Below are 15,564 nucleotides of genomic sequence, written 5' to 3'. Positions count from 1 at the left end.
CAGTATGTGCAGATTTCCAACCAGCTGGATACTCATTTTGCTATTAATGACATATAAACAAAGGATAATATATTATCTCCTCTTTTAAATATGTGATTACTGAACATTTGTAACTCTTATTTAGATTACAGGTCAAAAACACATACAAAAATGTTAATAATATATATTTTTTGGAAAAGAAAATTTCAATGATAACGTAACTAAAGCAAACAAATTCTGTCTTTGACTTTAGTCAGGCAAAAGGAATTGAAATTCTCAATCAAGAATCTCTTATGCCAGAATGTCCTGAGCCACGATAGGCAAACGTTCTCATAAAGAGGAAGCAACAGATATCAAGTTGGAGTACTTCATTTCTTGGACAGTTAAACATATGGTGTATAGTGTAGCCCAGGGGCAACCCCAGGCCTCGAGGGCCGGTGTCCTGCAGGTTTTAGATGTGTCCTTGATCCAACACAGCTGATTTCAATGACTAAATTACCTCTTCAACATATCTTGAAGTTCTCCAGAGGCCTGGTAATGAACTAATCATTTGATTTAGGTGTGTTGATCCAGGGTGATACCTAAAACCTGCAGGACACCGGCCCTTGAGGCCTGGAGTTGCCCACCCCTGGTGTAGCCTGAAGTTAGATTTGCCTGGATAAAGAGTCTGTTGTAACATATAAACTGAGGTTTCACAGTGGTTCTCCAGTGGAGTCAGGGTGTGCCAAAGGATACACACAGTATTTTTCTATTATCCATAAAATTGTGGAGTGTCAATGAAAACTGAACACAGATGGGGATCAATAGAACCAGCTGTTTTTGTCCATTACTATCTAAACCTAGATAGTAATGGATAGTAATGCACCTTGTAGGTGGTCCCTGCCACCGATGTGTCTGAATTAAAGGTCTGCTTAGATGTTCAAAAGTTTTGAACCATTGGAATCAAATTCTATACTCAATATAGAACATTTGCACACATAGCAGTTAAGGACACTATTTTGTTATATTTAAAGTCATGGGTTTCTCCAGTTTCTAGAACTATATATGTATATATGTAAATATTCTTTACACTCTTTTTGCTCTATTTTGGTCTCCACCACTCCACCAAATTTTTTTCTCAAACTCAATTGCAATAGATCAAACTATCACAAAGCAGCATCCTGATAGAAACTCCACAGAGAAAAGCAATTTTTAAGTCTTAAAGAGTTTAGAGTTTGTTGGGGGAAAAAAGAAATTCACATAAAAACAGCATATTGATTTAAGTAATCTAAGAAATTAAATGAATAAGATTTTATTGTATTTCCATTAATGTTTGTTGGGTATCTGAAGATTCCCATGAGCCAGTCACGGGTGTGCAGAAGAATCAAGAACAGATCCGCAGCACTATCTTCACTCTCCGAGTGGTTCATACGTGCTGTCCAGAATATCCACGGCTGAATATCCATGATCTCGTCCTTTCATGTGGTTTTGTCCACTCATTTCTGCAGTCTCATCTCATCACCACACAGTTAAGTTTTCAAGATTAGCAAACCCTGGATTCTCTCGAAGTTTCCAGTAAGTCCCGTTTGTCAACCACACGTCCCGTCCAGAGGAATCTTTGGATCTCCTGATGATGTAAAATAACCATAAAGAATAATAATTTGCACACCGGCATTTCTACAGTTCATGCACTTGCATGTTGTTGATGGCAGAAATGATTTGAAATGTTTAAATAATGTTACTGAAGTTACAAAGTTACCATATAAAGCTGCAAGAACTGAATGGACTGTAAGTATTTTTACTGAATGATTTATCAGAGGTGTGGACTCGAGTCACATGACTTGGACTCGAGTCAGACTCAAGTCATTAATTTTATGACTTTAGACTTGACTTGAAAAAATGTTCTAAGACTTGTGACTTGACTTGAACTTTTACACCAGTGACCTGGGACTTGAATTGGACTTGAACCGGTTTACTTGAAAAGACTTGATATTTCACCCCAAATCTAAAATTTAACACACATATTATATAGAAAGTGTGCACCATTAATTCAATTCATTCATTCATTTATTCCAACCACACTCCGTACGTATGTGTGCATGAGCTGTAGCACAGCCAATCAAATTAACCAGATTTTTTTTTTTTAAGAAGAAAACAAATGCTCAAAAATGCTGCAAGGAGTTATTTTTTTCAGGTACATAAACTATGAAGTAGTCAACAAAAGAACGAAATGCAATATGCAAAACATGCAAGCAGAGAATCACAGACAGAGATGGAACAACTTCCAACTTTGTCCGACAGTTGAAGTTGCATAAAGAACGGTAGGTGGCGCTTCTCTTTTGCTACGATAAGATAGCTGACTTCATCTAACTTTGTGATGTCAACTAACTTTAATGTGTATGATATTTTTGTCATGCTATTTTAAAGCCGGTCGTACAACCGCATCCAAGAATAACATGCAACTTATCTCAGAATTGTCGGTGAAAATTATTCTTGGAGCTAAGTTTGAGCTGCATTTTATAGAGGTGCAGTTTCACAATTTGTGTATATTTTCTAAGTTCACTATTTCGTCATGTGTTGAGAAAAACAGATTTAAAAATCACATGGTCTAATATTTACATTTAGCATATAACTGCGACATTTTTTTTTCGTTTTTTTTTTTTTTAAAGACTCGAAAGGACTTGAAATTCAAAGTTTCAGACTTGTGACTTGACTCTGACTTTTACACCAATGACTTGTGACTTGACTCTGACTTGCCTGACATTACTTGAGACTTGAGGATAAAGACTTGAGACTTGCAAAACAATGACTTGGTCCCACCTCTGTGATTTATCCATGTACTAAAGCAAATTTCAGTCTATGGAGCTGCCTGCTTTTTCCTCTAAAAGCAGTTGTTTTTAAATGTGGCACACAAATAACCTGAACTGTACAATTACTTCAAATATACAGACACAAAGATATAACCAAATATCAAGGTTGGAAGACTACAATTAAGATAAATGGAAATTATCAATGAACCTGGATTTTAAAGGGAATTGACTTACTTGAAAAAACGTGGAACATGTTCTTCACCCCTTTTGCCGAGCTCTTTTCTCCGCTCTCTCTGCATTTCTTCAATCTCGTCCTTCTTTTTGTCAGCTTCATCCACCCTTCCATCCTCCAGCATTCTGCAAGAAGGTGACATCAAGCTTACACCATATTTACTCCGTGTTTCTGGATGATTTTAGCTTGTGCTACACTATAGTCTGTACAGTATTGCAGAGGAGTGCTGACTTTTACATACAAAGCCATTCTTACCTGGCTCCTCCTACGTAGTTGTGAAAACAACCATTATGGCCTTTACAGCCATTGCTCTCTTTCCCCTGAATGCACAGAAGGACTTTAAAGTGCTAGGGGAGTTTTCTGTTTGTCATGTGACAACAGATACACATCCTTGATGTGAATCTCCTCTTCATCCACATCCCAAAGATGCTCTGTTGGAGTGGGATCTGGTGACTGTGAAGGCCACTTGAGGCCATTTGAACTCACTTTCATGTTAAAGAAACCAGTTTTAAATTGTTGTGAGCTTTGTGACCTGGTGTGTTATTCAGCAGGAAGCAGCCATCAGAAGATGGGTACAGTGTGGTCATAAAGGGTTGGACATGGGCAGGAACAATACTTGTTTAGGCTGTGGTGTTTAAATGATGGTCAGCAGGCCTAAAGTGTGTCAGGAAAATACCCCCCTCACCAGCAGCAGCTTGAACTGTTGATGTAAGACAGGATGGATCTATACCACAGGTGTGGAACTCCAGGCCTCGAGGGCCGGTGTCCTGCAGGTTTTAGATGTGTCCTTCATCCAACACAGCTGATTTAAATGGCTAAATTACTTCCTCAACATGTGTTGAAGTTCTCCAGAGGCCTGGTAATGAACTAATCATGTGATTCAGGTGTGTTGACCCAGGGTGAGATCTAAAACCTGCAGGACACCGGCCCTCGAGGCCTGGAGTTTGACACCCCTGATCTATACCGTTCTGCCAAATTTGAACCTGAACATCTCAATGTTACGGCAGAAAATGAGACTCATCAGATCAGGAAACTTTTCCCAATCTACTGTTGTCCAATTCTGGGGAGTCTGTGTGATCTGTTTCCTGTTCTTAGCTGACAGGAGGGGCACCCAGTGTAGTTTTCTGTTGCTGTAGACCAGGGGTGTCGAATTCCAGGCTTCGAGGGCCGGTGTCCTGCAGGTTTTAGATATCACCCTGGGTCAACGCACCTGAATCAAATGATTAGTTCATTACCAGGCTTCTGGGGAACTTCAAGACATGTTGAGGAGGCAATTTGGCCATTTAAATCAGCTGTGTTGGATCAAGAACACATCTAAAACCTGCAGGACACCGGCCCTCGAGGCCTGGAGTTCGACACCTGTGGTGTAGACCATCTGCTTCAAGATTAAACATGTTATGATTTCAGAGATGCACGTCTGCCTACCTTGGTTGTAACAATTTGTATAATACTCTCTGTGACTAGGAGTCAGTTTCTGAACCCAGTGTCACAGGGTTGTTCTTAAATACCCAGTGCTTAAATCACATTTCTTCCCCATTCTGATGCTGGGTTTGAACTTCAGCTGGTCGTCTTGACTATAACTGCATGCCTAAATGCCCCGAGTTGCTCCCATGTGATTGGCTTTTTAGATATTTATTTCTGTTAAGGAGCAGTTGAACAGGTATGCCTAATAAAGTGGGCAGTACATGGCTCTATCTACTTGTAGATAGATAATATTCCAGAGCATTGTAATGGACCACAGCTGTGTTCAGATCCCATCTAGTATTGTTTTGGTTTTCCCTTTTTATTTTTTGCATTGGAAAGATTTCTGACCTTTGGTCTGGGCGCAGGCGCGTATCTGTAGGAGGCAGAAGAGGCTTCAAGTCTGAAGGGAGTTCATTCAACTCCATGGCAAAGCTGGAGAAACCATAGTACAGCAGGTAATCCTTTGGCTGTTGATCTGTGGGGTGATAGAAGCCTCTTAGGTGAACTGAGGCACAAACGTGACACTTGGCTTTATCCTGATTAGCTATTTTGGTAGAAAGAGTACCTAATCGTCTCACTTAACCTCCATTTAAACTTCTAAAGAGACGTTTTTGCACCCAACACGTGACTCAGACTAAAAAGAAATGATGGTCAAAACTAAACAGACAACATTTAAGGAAGCATGTCTTAGTTATTTAGGACTCACTTGGCTTCCAGATGCATTTTGGAGTCGGCAGAGTGTCACAGAAGATGCCTTCATGCCACAGACCTCCAAACCGGTGAATGGCACTCCCACTTTGGTCCAACACCACACCCTGAACCTCATTCTTATTCGTTTCTGAACCCCAATAACGAGACTGCGGCAGAAGAAAAACCCGTTAATCTCGCATCTAAAGAGTGTAAGACACGAGCGCTGAGTGGTCCCTCACCTTGACAAAAGTAATCTTGCATGTGCAGATGTTACTTTTGAGGTTTTTGATGATGACCTCTCCATAATGCTCCAGATAACGCTGCTGGCTGAAGACGTTATGGATGCAAGTCGCTACTTTGTTCCACTCATAGTGGTCACCATACCTGAGGAAACCCCACAAATGCAGAATATTTGGTCATCACTGACACAGATGGTCAATTTTAAATAAAAAAAAGATGGCAAATAATTCTGATTGCAGCTTTTCAAAAGTGAGGATTCATACTTTTATTTGGGTTTTTTAAGGTTTTGAACATGTGTAATTTAAAAAAAAAAATCAGTTTCCAGCAGCGACACTGAGTTTAGACACAGCGCAGGAGTCCACAGTATCCAGACTGTGGCGAAACAATTCACGGGTATGACCAAGTGTTTTATTCTTTTTCTTTTAAGAAATTTTTCTCATGGCAGTGTAAAGCTTAACTACCATCCTAAGGTGTGGCCCTGAGGGTGAACCACTGGAACTATGGCACCTCAGATGCTGTTCACTGAATACTCTACTCATTCAATTTTCTGGCTATATTATTGCCCCTAAAATGGAATTTTAGTTGGAAAGCTACTTTTCTGACACAGTGGGAAAGACGCAGATGTGCTAGTGTAAATGGTCTCACAAAAAGCTGCTATGCCCCACCTGGAAGTGGGTAGCATCCAGATGTCTAACTCACACCACACCACCCAAACTTCCCATGTGTGGGACTAATAAAGGTTATTTTATCTCATTTTAGCTAAACATTTAATCTACCAACAAATTTTTCAAATATCAACAATCGCTGGTTGGGTTCTTTTATAATATGTCAGCCAGAGAGGAAAAATTGAAAATAAAGCCAGATCGTTTACCTCGGCAGAGTCACGTTTACCATTCCTGTTGGCAGGATCTCCAGCGACTTTCCCCCAGAATTTATTTTTCCATCGCTGGTCTGTTCAGATGTAAGAAAGTATTGGTGACACTATACAATATACTCACATCCTTCCTAAAAGCATAATTAAGTCGGAAGACAGAAACAGCTAGTTACAACAGATAAAGAGAGTGTGCTGGTTTGATAAAAGAAGTTGTTCACCTTGCCAGAAGGAGAAGTTCTCTGAGTCAGCATGGCAGGCAGAGATGGGAGGATGGTGGCAGACCTGGGCAAGTACAGAGACTTCATCACAAAATTATGTCTTTCACCATTTCATCCTCAACAATGAAACAAAGTTCCCAAGTTAAAAAAGCAGGAAACATTGTGTCCGTTTAATACATCTTCCTCATTAAACCAACAGATTTACCTGCAGCAATTTTACCTGCATGCACTACAAAACCAAATCCTATTCCACCGACACTTTGCCACCAACCAATCTAGAGCCGGTTCCACGCATTCAATCCAAAAAACTAGAAAATTGACAGCCCAGACTAAAGACTCTACCCCGATCCTCTTACCATTGAAATTACCCAGATTTCTAATTCAGATTAGGATTGCTAATTAACACTGTCTGTTGAATATGTGGTTCTTAAAAAGCACCAAGGCAGAACTAATGCCGCACCAGCACTAGTATTAGTATCAGCCTTTCATTTGCTGCACTTCATGGTATGGTTCATGCTCTAAGAAAGCGTTTCCCAAACGGTGTGACCTGAGGCAAGTTGAGGTATGCGGTGGGATTTTGTATCAACCGTACGATGCATAACAAATTTATTCGATTTTACAAAGATATTTAAAGAGATATTTCAGAGATCTGTCAAAAACCTGTTCAAAAGTAAAAAATTATTATTGATAGGCTTAGACAAACTGCATGCATTTTTTATACCCAAATATAAGCTGGAACACTGGAGTTCTCTAAACTAAAAAGAATAATCATTAGCTCTATGATTATCTATTATTAATTAATTAGATTATCCTTCCTAATTCATCTTTTCCTACTTTTCTATATCTGTTCAGCTGTATAAATATCCCTTCTAGGTAACTGAGTGTTTTCCGCGTATAAAGATAACCATGATACACCTGATTAAGATACCTGCTCACTGATGAGGCGGAAACCTCGGTCCTCTCTGATACACTCGTAGGTCTCCCCCAGAATCGGGTTAACGGGCTTGTAGCGGTTCCTGAACGTCGCAGTGGAGTAGCCAGAGATAGCGAAGGCAGCAATGTAAACCTAAAAGAGATAAAACACAAAACATAAAGGGTCGCTTTGTTTATCCCCATGTAAAATAATTTTATGTAGTTATTGCTTTCTATGCTATATTTTTCTTTCTCTTGCGATTTTAAATATTTCCCCTTTAAGGTCATCTCCTTGTGCATCTCTGGATCACTTCAAAGGCCCCTGTAAGTTCTAACCACCTGCACTTGTCCACCTGGAGTGCATGCTGGATCCGCCCCACTCTGACAAAATTTCATTTTGGGTAACTGACAGAAAGTTCGATTTGATGAGTAGAGTAAGTGATATACAAAGCTTGTGTTAATGTGGGAAATACCAGTTCATAGCGAAGTGAGAGTTTTAACTTAGGTCACAGTGTGAGAAAGCTGAGGGCTGTTTTTTATAGGCTGATATGTAGGCAGAGGTCTTTTTGCAAACAGAACAGCCGCCTCTTGCTGGCCATCACAAAGATTGCAGTTTTAAGGCACTTCCTTTAATCTTTTACTACACACATTGAGCTGGACGTATATCTTATGGTATGTTAACTCGTTTTAAGTGTGGACAGACTTACCATCCTCTGGTAGGGGTCTGATGTGTTGTTGGCAGTATCCAGCAGCTCACTGTACTCCAGCTCTTCACACAGCCTCTGCAGCAGGTTAATGGGCTCATTGAGAACAGCTGGCATGGACACGCGAGCCAAGTCTTTACCTGTGAAGAAACAAAACAGAGGGCTCTGAAAACTGCCACGAAGACTCTTTTCTTGCGTTTTATCAATTCAAGTACTGAGTAAGTCTGGATTCCTGGTTCTTACCTATGTTGTTATAGAGTATGGCCACGAGCCCCACGTGGCTGTTGTCAGGACAGTGAACAGGCAGTTTTGTTCGACGTCCAGTGCTCTTGGGAACAACACTGTTGGGAGTCCTGGAAATGCTGGCACGGTACTTCCGGGTTGCTGATGCTGCAATGTTGATTAAAGAAAATAATATTATTATTATCAAGAATAAAAGTACGGCTGGATGTTTCTATTCAGGCAATAACAAGAATAAGAGTCTGCATCAGTGCCAGTGGTTTTCAGGTTGTACATAATGTGAATTGTTGTTTTAGTTAGTACAATATTCACATCAAACAGTAGATACAGAAAGAAGAGTAGGTAGAACTATTCAGCAATACTATTCAAGTACATTAAAGCTATTTTTTTAGGATATAAAAAAAAAAACCCACTGACTTTTTATACACTTTAAACCCTGGTCACTGATACTGGTGTACCCACTGTGTCCTTCCTCCGGCTCAGAATTGGTGGTGCTTCCGTCACTTAGTCCGGATTCATCAGACACCTCAGAGGAGCTGCCCCACAGGATGTCATCACTGGCATCAAAATATTCTGCAGCCGAGTCTGCCACCGAAGGAGGTCCTTGGGATGAACGCCTCACTGCCTCAGGCTGGCACCAGGGGAAGAAAAAAAAAGGAATGAACAAAGAAAATCAGCCACCAAGTATAAAAAAAAACAAACAGGATAAAGTGTGCCAGAGAGTCCAGATGACAAATCTAACCTGAGCTAATGTGTTAGACTGGTGCATGTTGTTAGCGTCCCAGACTGCCTGCAGCTTCTGCCTCTCCTGGGACAGAGTCTCATGCACCGACTTCAGAGAGTTGAGCACTAAAGGAGCATTAAACAACAGTTTCTGTTGAACAGGAAGGTATCTGTGGCATTTACATATTTTGCAATAAAGCGATTCCCAGGATAAATGTGCTCAAATTAACATTTGTCTACCGGTAGATGACATATTTGTGTTTATATGTTTCTCTGACCTCGTTGAGACATAGCGTAGATGTCCTGTTGGATTTTCTTCCCTTCGGGCGAATTGACCGTGGAAGGGGAGAGCTGAGAGTACACGTAGTCGGGGATACACGGGACCGATGCACCGAGGTGGGCCGAGTTGCTCAGGTGACTTGAGGACAGCTGTGAAGTGAACAGAGGAAGGACTGTGGTTGATTCCCTTGCTATCGATCTTTGTGTGAGTAGATGTCACTGTTGTGTTGTGTTATCCAGCACAGGTTTAACTAGCACTATGAAGGGAAGTCCCAATGTTTATACCAGGGAATGGGAATGCACCACCAACATACAGAGATCTTCACAAATCTTACTAGTACTGCTGAAAGTGGGAGTCCTGTTTTACTGCCCATCTCAGGTTTGTGCTTACAGAACATCTGAGAGGATCCAAATGATCTTTGGGTCTATTTGGGACATCTGTGTGTTGTATTTGCATGTCACCTTTAGGCCTCTTTGGGTTTGTGAAGACCTCTAATGTTAGGGGTTAACAGAGACTACAAAAGCACCTACAACGGAGCGGAAAGAATAGTTTAATATTGGGGAAATGTGTGCTCTTTTAGATGAGTTGGATGAGTAGACTCCCATCATTGTCTTCACCTGCTGTTGATTTCTTACACCTTTGTCTTATTTCGCTACATAAGTCTTCTTACGTAATTGTCCACATTGTGTGTATATATAGTCATTTTTTCCTCTGTATCCTTTTTCCCTGTCTGATTGTCTGTGATTGTGTGGATTTCATACATTAGGTTTTTGCAGTATTCTGTAATTGTTCTTAATAAAGTTTGCTTTTTGTTTCTTTATTGAGCCTATTTATCTACATTAACATGTATTTGTACAAACTAGAATAAAATCTGGAGCTTTTGGGTGTTACACATGATGTTAGTTAGTTAAGATGATGGCTGAATTGCACCGAATTTTTATTATTGTTATTAAATACTCCTATGCTTCTGGCTAATATAAAGACATGGCTAGGAGTGTAATCTATAAAATTACAGCATTCTAATCAGTGACATATTAATGTCTTAAATGTGGATGTCTGCTACCACAGTCCTGCAGGTTTTCTGTCTTACAAGCTGCTTATAAATGCATTAATTTGCCATTTTTTAGTTTGATCACTTCATGTTGTTTGGTAAGAAAGAAAACCTACAAAGCTGTAGAATAGACAGCTGACATTACTGGAGACAGGAAAAGCAGATTTGCTGTAAACAAGTTTGTTCATACATCTTACAGTCATGCCATTGTTATGCTCTTTTTTTGTGCAAAACGGTTGATTACATTGCAACCTAGAGTGGAGAGACTCTTTCTCCACCTCCAGGGCTCTAAGAAATATGTTCCAGTCAAGATTAACACAAGAAACCACTCATACATTGTGCTTATACAGCCACAGCGTGAACACCATAGGTGACACATCTTCGGTTGCCGCTACCTGCTGCATTGGTCGCTTTGAGCAACAGTGATGACATCACACAGTCACACCCATTTATGCTCACGTTATGTTACAGCACAGGTAACTGCAGTATTCTCCTGAACAATTGGAGTTCAATATCAGCGCTGGTATAGAAGGAGAGGAGGCCAAACCAGGATCAAAGAAATTGCTGAGTTTTTGGGGGGGGTTTTTTTCAACATTTTGTCCACAAAATCTTTCCAAGCAGTTGCAACAACTCCTGTATCATCTTTGAGCTTTCGTACTTTTATATCATTAAAATGTTAGCAAAAACCAACACGATCGTACGCCAGATTACAAAAATCGAGAGGTGCACAAGCAGCACCTTAGTCCTCATATGTATAACTAAGGAAGTCTCAACACAGTAGAGAATATGGGTTACACTGGCAGTGCTGTTTTCTTCATCATTCATGAAGTTATAATTCATGGTTAGGAAGTCTGCTGTAGAGTGTGACTGAAGAACATTCAAACATTTTTAAGCATGAAGTTGTCTCATGTACTAATAGTGACTCACCGATTTAGTAATCCCACGAATAGGCTTTGGATTAGATTAGAGAAAGGTCCCAAAATGTTACTGAAGAATTGGGATTTCATAAACCCAATATGCTGACTCAATGTATGAATTCAAAAACCAAGATGTACTATATGTCAAATTACTATTTAATTAATATGAACATTTAGCTTGTTGATCGTGTCCTTTTTTAAGAAAGTGAAGGTTACAGACCATTCTTACCATTCCCAGGGCCTCCACTCTGGACAGTGTGCGGGAATGACCCCAGATCTTCCCTGATTTCGGCTTCTTCGGTTTCTCCAGTGACAGATTCTGCACCAAAAAAGGTTTATTTTCTCATGTGATTATGCTGGAGACATAATGCAGTATGTACAACATGCTTGAATGATCAGCCTATATGCACCTGTATGCTGATGATCCGTTGCAGGTCTCCATTAGTAAAGGCCTGCCCCACCTCCAGTGCCTGCAGCCTCTGGATTAAGCGGTTTAGCTCAGAAAGGTCCAGATGACAACGGTTCAGCTCTGGCAGGAAATATCAAGGAAGCAAATTTTTTTTAACTAATTAATCACAAAAGAGTCCTGCTGGCCACAGAGCTAATATACAGAAATAGCCGTTGCACTGTGAGCGCAAGGAAAACACCTTTTTCTTTAAATCCGGTGGACTGAGACAACAACTTGATGTTTATCAAGTTTTATGCAGATGACTATCCCCTATTAAATGGTGTTAGCATTTTAAAATGACAACAACAACAAAAAAGAAAATTTAACTATATTTTCCCCCAATTTAACTCTAAACAGTAACGGGACACAGTAAAATACATTTAAGTAAACTTATTGTACTTTTACCTCACAGTTATTGTTACTTGCTATTTTTCATACCTAAAGAATTTGCATACAAAATGTAAGATATAAAAAGTTTACAATATACTTTGATTTAAATCAAACTATCCAACAGTACATACATTATTAATGATAATTAATATTAATTTTAATGTTCCAGCTTTTTCTTTTCAACATTTGTAATAATTGAGATGTGAATGTGATTTTAATAGGTCTGACGAAACTCTGGATAATTGTATTAGGTTTCTTTCACCATTTTATCAATCAGTAATTCAATGAATTTAGTAAATAACACTTGTCTTATTGGAACAGTTGGAAGAATACCTGAACTCCAACCAACCTCAAAAGCAAATGTTAGTTAGACATTTTGCAATAAATAATCTAATAATAGTCACATAGGGCATATTGGTCATTTTTAAGTCACCTACTTTAAGTCTTATTTTCTGTAAATACTATTTGTGGGTGTTTTATATGGACACTCAATTATTATATATTATCAAAAAGAGAAAACCAAGTTGAAGAACAGAGGATGTCAGGGAATATAACCTAATGCTGAAACTTGAAGACTGTACTCAACAAACTGCCACTTTTAGAATCACCTGTTCAGTTTTGTCGTTGCAGCTAGGATTATTAGACAAATACCTTGAACACAGATGTCGGGATTGTGGCTTTGTTGCAGCCAGGCAGACACCTTCGTGTTCACGGCTGTGTTAGCTGACGGCAGCACGCCTGACGCTCCAGCTGAATCTGCCATCCCCGTGGCGCTCTGATAAATTAGAGGCAAGAGAACACCGGGTTACTCTCGGTGGCCTGTAACAACTGTGGCTTTCAGTCTGACGTCACTTTCTTACTCCATTATTACCAAATCTCCATTTCTCTGAGCTTGTTCAGCCGCAGTGGGAAGGGACAAAGTGTGGAGGACGCTGCTGTGAAGATGAGCCGCCTCATTCTTCTTGTACAGGCGGTGAGCTTGTAGCTTGGTTACCCAGATGTAGAAGAGTTCATGACTCTTTGCCTTCATATGATACAGAATGTCCTCTGCATCCAAATCAATCCGATTTGATTTCTTGTTTATCGATATTACTGCGAGGCTAACATCTAGCGAGCCCTGGACTCGTCCCCTGGCCACCTGTCAAAAACAAAGTGATATGAAAGCTTGTTATTAAGATTATTTACTGACACCGAATAAATCAAACATCACATTAAAGTTGGGTTAGAGGTGGTGTGGTTTGGTTTGAAAGGTCAATCCTTGCATTATCTGGACAAACATAAAATTTCACTTACATCTTGTTGATTTTTGGAGTAGCGTAAGATCCCTCCTTCCAAGACGAAGTACCGCTGAAAAAGAGATCACCTTTTTTGAAACTGACGGATTTTAAAGAGACCCGACGTTTGAGCAGCAATGTGAATGAGTGCACTGACTTCTCACCTTGTGCCAGCCTTTAAGTGGCCATTTCCTCCTCTTGAGAAGATATCCTTCACAGATTCCCGGGGCGGTCCTGTCTTGAGGATCGTCACCTGCTCCCTGCATTTCAACCTGAAGGTCGTCAATTACTTCCCAGTCTTTGATAATCTGTGGAAAATATGAAGAAAAATTAAGTGTCCGATTCAACAGGAAAATTGTCGTTTCTTGCTTACAGTGTAAATAAATGGATAAAAATGAAAGTTTAAATGAATGAATGGAAATATCCTAAAGTTGTAAATTGAAGAAAATCAATCTGCAACTATTTTGATAACCGATTAACCGCTTTAATACTTTTTAAGGCAAAAATTCCAAATATATTTGAAGATTTGTGGCTTTTTTTGCTGCATCTGATCATATAAACTGTTCTTTTTTGATTGTTTTTTGATTGTTTATTAGACTGATCAAGTTATGTGACTCTTTAAACATATATATAACTTCAGCAGTCTCAAAACGTCTGAGAGGATGGGGATGATCGAGAGGAAATGTGGAGTTGATGAAAACTAATTTATTTTCATGTTTTCATAGACCGAACTGTCTGACCTGTCTGGAGTGGCGAGATGACAGAGTGCTGCTGCTCTGAGAGTGGGCTGGCTTGTTCCAGGTGTGGGAAGTCTTCTCCAGGCCGCTTGCCAGCGATTGGCTGCGATTGAGTGAAGATCCAGACAGGTCCATCTCAGAGCGCCGACCTCAGACTCCCCTTCTTGTTGTGAGCGAGTTCTGCTGCGATCTACCAAAATCCCCCTGAAATCAAAGGAAGACCAAGGAGATGATGGTTATTCTGAGAGTACAAGTGCCTACTTCCTTATAATTATTTCCATTTTTAAGCTGTTATAAAGCAGAACTTAAAACAGAAATGAATGCCACATCTGATGAATCAATGCAGGCCCATTGTTCTTAGCCACATAAACATAAAACTGAAAAGCACATCACACATCCACAGCAGTCAAAGTCTAATCAGAAAATGAAATAACCATCACAAGACTTCTTAAGTAGAGATTTCTCAAACATTTACATTTTCACTTGCCAGAGAAAATCTACTATCCTATAATATCAAAAACAAAAAACTGCACCAAACCTTTAAACCAAATCAGTGAACACTGGGCTTGGAGACACTTCCATGTACAATAAGCCTGTTTCCCATTTATTTCCGCCTGATCCAAACTGGCCTTTAAAAGGTAACACCAGCCCTTTAGCAAAGAGTTAGTGCACACTTATACACTTATTTTAGCTGCAACAAAAATCTATTTTAGCCAAAGTAAGGCAGACAGCCTCTTAACTGGATGTGCATAATTATTTTTTTTACTAGTCTTCTAAATATCAGACAAAAGGTCAATTTTTTTCCTCATAACCTTAATGTTCTGGGCGACAAATCTAAACAAATCTGAGAAAAATTATCATTTGAGTGTTTAAGATTCTGGCACCTCAAACACCATCAGCTGACGAAGCTCATTTGCTGAAACTGTGTTCTTAAAACGTATTTAAATTCCAGTGGTTTAAAAAAAATATAATTGATCAACTAATCAGTGACGGGTGAAAACTGATATGTTCCTCTGATTATTAAACTTCTCATTGAGACCTGTGATATTAACTGTGTCACATATCATTCCTTCCTTTGACACCTTCCCGTTTCCTGCCTGTATGCCCGCTAGCACTATGAATAATAAAAATAAACATAATTATGAGCCTTTAAAAAGTCAGGACTTAAGTGAACAATAAGTTGGCAAACAATCCTGCATGAACAAACAAACAAAAACTTTAAATATATTGATACATTTCTACCTTGATGTCTTATTTTCACCAAATCTTGCATTAGGTCAGTTTAATTTAGTCCTGTATGAAGAGCTGTGAAAGGTGAGAAAGTTCCATGAGCAACAAGTGAAAGTGTTTAACAGACTGAGCAGAGCAGGAGACAAGGAAGGAATCTAAGTAATCCAGTTAC

The 15,564-nt window shown here is 39.6% G+C and overlaps 1 protein-coding gene across 1 annotated transcript; it reads right to left on the bottom strand.

Annotated features, from left to right (window-relative positions):
- Positions 1–495: 495 nt before the first annotated feature.
- Positions 496–15,529, bottom strand: osbpl7 (oxysterol binding protein-like 7). The gene is given in 23 exon segments (XM_040013983.1): positions 496–1,585; positions 3,003–3,125; positions 4,813–4,939; positions 5,171–5,321; positions 5,394–5,538; positions 6,266–6,318; positions 6,320–6,345; positions 6,487–6,550; positions 7,415–7,552; positions 8,106–8,242; positions 8,346–8,492; positions 8,805–8,973; positions 9,085–9,191; positions 9,344–9,494; positions 11,324–11,347; positions 11,543–11,632; positions 11,724–11,842; positions 12,803–12,926; positions 13,023–13,289; positions 13,445–13,498; positions 13,590–13,733; positions 14,166–14,366; positions 15,405–15,529. Coding segments are annotated over 22 exon segments (2,601 nt in total). The 5' UTR covers positions 14,298–14,366; positions 15,405–15,529; the 3' UTR covers positions 496–1,476.
- Between the last annotated feature and the right edge of the window lie 35 nt (positions 15,530–15,564).

The sequence above is a fragment of the Simochromis diagramma genome, unplaced genomic scaffold, assembly GCF_900408965.1.
Source record: "Simochromis diagramma unplaced genomic scaffold, fSimDia1.1 OVJJ01000669.1, whole genome shotgun sequence".
NCBI classification, from domain to species: Eukaryota; Metazoa; Chordata; class Actinopteri; order Cichliformes; family Cichlidae; genus Simochromis; species Simochromis diagramma.
The sequence above is the reverse complement of the archived record's forward strand: the minus strand, read 5'-3'. Positions and strand labels throughout refer to the sequence as shown.